Source organism: Vicia villosa, linkage group LG5, assembly GCF_029867415.1.
Source record: "Vicia villosa cultivar HV-30 ecotype Madison, WI linkage group LG5, Vvil1.0, whole genome shotgun sequence".
NCBI classification, from domain to species: domain Eukaryota; kingdom Viridiplantae; phylum Streptophyta; class Magnoliopsida; order Fabales; family Fabaceae; genus Vicia; species Vicia villosa.
Window position 1 is genome coordinate 77,199,225 of NC_081184.1, and position 4,240 is coordinate 77,203,464.

Genomic DNA, 4,240 nt, shown 5'->3' on the forward strand with positions numbered 1-4,240 from the left:
GAATTATGCAAAATTTTCATAGTTAACATGCATGTCCACTCTCATTATTTATGTAAAACAAGAGGTTGAACAAACTTCACTTTGTTAGACTTGTGATTCTTGACTTACATTAACATGTTTTCACTAGAATGTAGTAAACCTTAACATTTTTGTAAGCAACTAGGTAACAGTCATGATATATTCCACAAATAATCAAAACATTAATCATGAATAAAGCATTTAAAAGAGTAAAACATTTTTTTATTTAATTTGTTCTTGACCTTTGTCATTAACCTAATTTTTTAAATTCTCATGCATTTAGCTTCACAGACCATTAACTGATCAACCATCTGTAGACAAATATCTTTAAAGCAATTTGTAGGCCTACTACCGCTAGCATCACCACTTCTAAACTCAAAATAAAATGGCCAATTTTTAGGCCATTGAAGGTAGATGATGAAGTCCTCATGAGTAGGTATTGGCTCGTGTGGAGTTTGTGGTTCCTGCATTCTCAACTACAACATGTTCATTGATTAATGGGTTAATAGTAGTTCACCCCCTGTAATGTTAGCGAATTTTGCCTTTCCCCCCTCCCTACCTTTTGGCAACGGTTTTTTCAAAAAAACCGTTGCCAAAACCAACCTTTGGCAACGGTGGGGGGGGGGGGGTAAACCGAAACACGCTCATATTACAGGGGGTAAACTACTATTAACCCTTGATTAATTAATAAAAAGCATACCTTTGTGGTATGCATCATTAACATCCCAAATATATGGAAAAAATAATTTCAATTTTGGATCCATTCTATCAAAGAATGTTGATCCATATTGTTTCTCAATTGGTACGACATGAGGTTGTTGTGGTGGTTGTGACATTCTTTCTCCATGACCAATACAGTAATGAAAGACAAAAGACTTATACAACTTTGATATTTGATGGATATGATGCTTGTCATGAGGCATTTTTATACACATTTATGACTTCTTGAAGGCAACCAAATTCTATGGAAAACCTAGGGCGATGAGACGTTGAGATTGTACATGAAAGATTCAATAAAGAAGTTGTATTGGTGAAAAGTGATGATGTCAAAATAAAAAGGTATTTTCTCACTCTTAGACTCCAGCTGAGAACCAAAATCGTAGAAACATCGGCATTAGAGCACCAAAAACCTTCAACAGGCTATTATCTTGGGTTGAAAAAACATATAGTATAAAGAGAAACTAACAGCAAACAGAGCAATCTAAAAATAGGATCTGTGAAGGGAGAATCTAGTAAAAGAGTAAGTGAGCAGACTCGACAAAGGACCAAGAAAAAAAGGAGAATTCAGAAAAGAAACACGCGTTAACCTAGAAGTGAAAAAGGTACCACCCTCAAAGTACAGAGACTCCACCCATCAAAACACCTTGAACTAACACATTAATATTTACACAAGTGCATCAAGGAAGAGTTTAAAGAAGAGCATGTCGAAGCACGATAACCTATTCAGAAATGATGTGAATGACCAAATAAACCAACTCATTTCAGATTTAGAAGTGCTAAACACATCGGAATTTGTTTCTGGTGAGTTTAAAATTGTGACATTTAGAAATTTAAAACTACAAGACATTAAATATTTTTAACTAATCTCTATTATTCGGATCCAAGTTGGACATGGAATAAAAAATAATACCAATAAAAAAATAGTACTAATAGGATAAAGGTTTAATGCTCTAAGATATTATTTTATTGATACATATTTGAAGCTTGTATCATCATACACTCATATGATATAATGTTCAATTTTAACAAGCATTAACCATGTAATAATACATATATTTTCAAGGTATTGCTAAGGTTACAGTCAACCTAATAACAGATTGACTATAGATAGGATCATAAGATATAGTTTCAAACACAGCAAATCCCCTTGCGAATCGAAACCTTCCTGTTCCAGAAACAACACCAAGCTCTCGTAAATTATCACGCTGACGACTTGTACCTTGAATTTCCAAAGTGCTACCAGCGTACTGCGCATTGTTGAACACAAGTGACAAAACTATGTTCACATTTGCACCATCTTGAGCAGTTACCGTAATTATACCTTGAGCCCGTCCAATTTGAGTTGAATATGAGTTAGGACTTATTGTAACAGGATCATCAACGACAAATATTGTTCCAAATGTGTTATATGACCAAACCTTGCCATTGATGCCTATAACCGGTGAAACGGTTGCCTTAGGTCCTTTTCCAACATCTTGTAGGTAGAACACCAAGCTTGATTGGTTTGGTTGAGCTTGACCATTAGCTATATTGATGGTTATGAAAAGTAGTATTGTGAACGAGATGATTTTGTTTGGTGTTGTTGCCATTTTTTTAATTATTGCAAAAGGCTATTGAAGAGGAATGTTGATGAATTTAGTTCTCAAAATACATGAAATTTATAAGAGGATTCGAGGTAGAACTTGTGCTTGAAGCAAACTAAATTATTATTTTAATGTTAAAGATTTTTTTTTACAAAATGTTAAGCAAATTCCATTTTTGAATTAATTAATATGTGAGTCAATTAAACGTGAATATATAAATAAAATCGTGAATAAATCAGTTACATAAATATTTTACACACAAAAAATGAGTTTCATAAATAAAATAACGTGATCCTCTTTATTTTTTATTGTTATTCAAATGTAAAAAGGGAAAAAGAGCATGAAAAATGGGCTTCTATAGCATGCATATCATGCCAGCCTCATGATAATTTATTGACCGACCTGATGCAAGTGTTTGATTAATGATCAAAGGCTTCCATTAATGCATGACATATCCACATGAAATGTGTTTCATTTAACTTTAAAACAAAATTCTAGATACAATTTCCAAAAATATATATATCATATAGTCTTTTATCTTCCCGTGAATAAATTTTATTAAATTATTAATAGTATTTTTTTTTGTAATTTAAGAAAAATAATTTAACATTTAAATATTTATTATGAAAATTTCTTTAATCACCTTCCTATGGGGTCACCCCCAGCGAAATCCCAAAATTACCCCTGCTTCGGAGATGCATCTCCGAAGTTATTATTATTATTTTTTTAATTTTTATACATTTCGGAAATGCATCTCCGAAAACACTAAAAAAGTGGTGTTTTCGGAGATGCATTTCTGAAGTAAAAAAAAATTCAAAACCGTGAATATTTCGGAAGTTCATTTCTGAAAACATTTCTGCATATACAATTTTCCCTCCTTTACTATTTCATCAATTTTTCTTGAAAACTTCTCCAAACCCTCTCCAAAACTCAATCAATCTCCATCCATTTTTCGTCTCAAAATCAAGTTTCAAACCGTTGATCACGTTAAAGGGAGCATAGAAAGCTACAATTTGAGGTAAACATCTCTCATTTCATCCCCTATTTCACTACATTGATTTAACAAATTTATGCTGAAACCTGCAATGGTTCGGAAGTTCATTTCCGAAATATATTACCTAACAAATTTCGGAAATGAACTTCCGAAATATGCCCTGGCAGTTATAAAAAAAACAGTTTTGGCCAATTTTGCTAATTTTTGCATATGTTAGGTATGGTGCACCCGGACAACATTGTGCAAGACGATGACGCAGTAGTTCCGGAAGTTGTCAACGTTAATAACGATCCGGTTATCGACGTTAAATCTATGATCAATGCGGTTGATGTTCGGCAACAATTTACAAAAGATCGGAGCTTCGGTAGTCGCGAACATTTGATTGATTAGGTTCGGAACGAAGCTAGTTAACTTGGATTTGGAATTGTTATTTTAAGGTCCGACAATGGAAATAGTAGGCGGAAAGCTTTCGTTGATTTGAATTGCGAACGGGGTGGGAGTTATGCACAATCAAACCGGGTGCTAAAACACGAAGACACGGGATCGAGAAAGTGCGGGTGTCCGTTTAAGTTGCGCGCGACTCGGAGGGTTGATGATTTGTGGCGTTTAACCGTAATTTGTGGAATTCATAATCATGCCTTGGATGCCAAGTTACACGGACATCCAATGGCGTGTCGTTTGTCCCGCGAAGAGAAGAATGTGATTTCGGATTTAACGATAGTCAAAGTGGCGCCTCGCAACATACTTGCCGATTTGAAGCGTAAAAAACCGGATAGCGTTTCAAATATCAAGCAAGTTTACAATGAACGACACAATCTCACAGTTTTGAAAATGGGCCCTCGGTCGGAATTGCAACAACTTTTGAAACTATTAGGCGATAACAAATATGTGTCAAGCTTCCGAATGTCCGAGGACAAAGTTACGG

At 34.5% G+C, this 4,240-nt stretch overlaps 1 protein-coding gene across 1 annotated transcript; it reads right to left on the reverse strand.

Annotated features, from left to right (window-relative positions):
• Positions 1-1,659: 1,659 nt before the first annotated feature.
• LOC131606770 (pterocarpan synthase 1-like) lies at positions 1,660-2,351 on the reverse strand. Its single transcript, XM_058878906.1, has one exon. The coding sequence runs from the start codon at positions 2,325-2,327 to the stop codon at positions 1,797-1,799; it is 531 nt and encodes a 176-aa protein (XP_058734889.1). The 5' UTR covers positions 2,328-2,351; the 3' UTR covers positions 1,660-1,796.
• Positions 2,352-4,240: the final 1,889 nt, after the last annotated feature.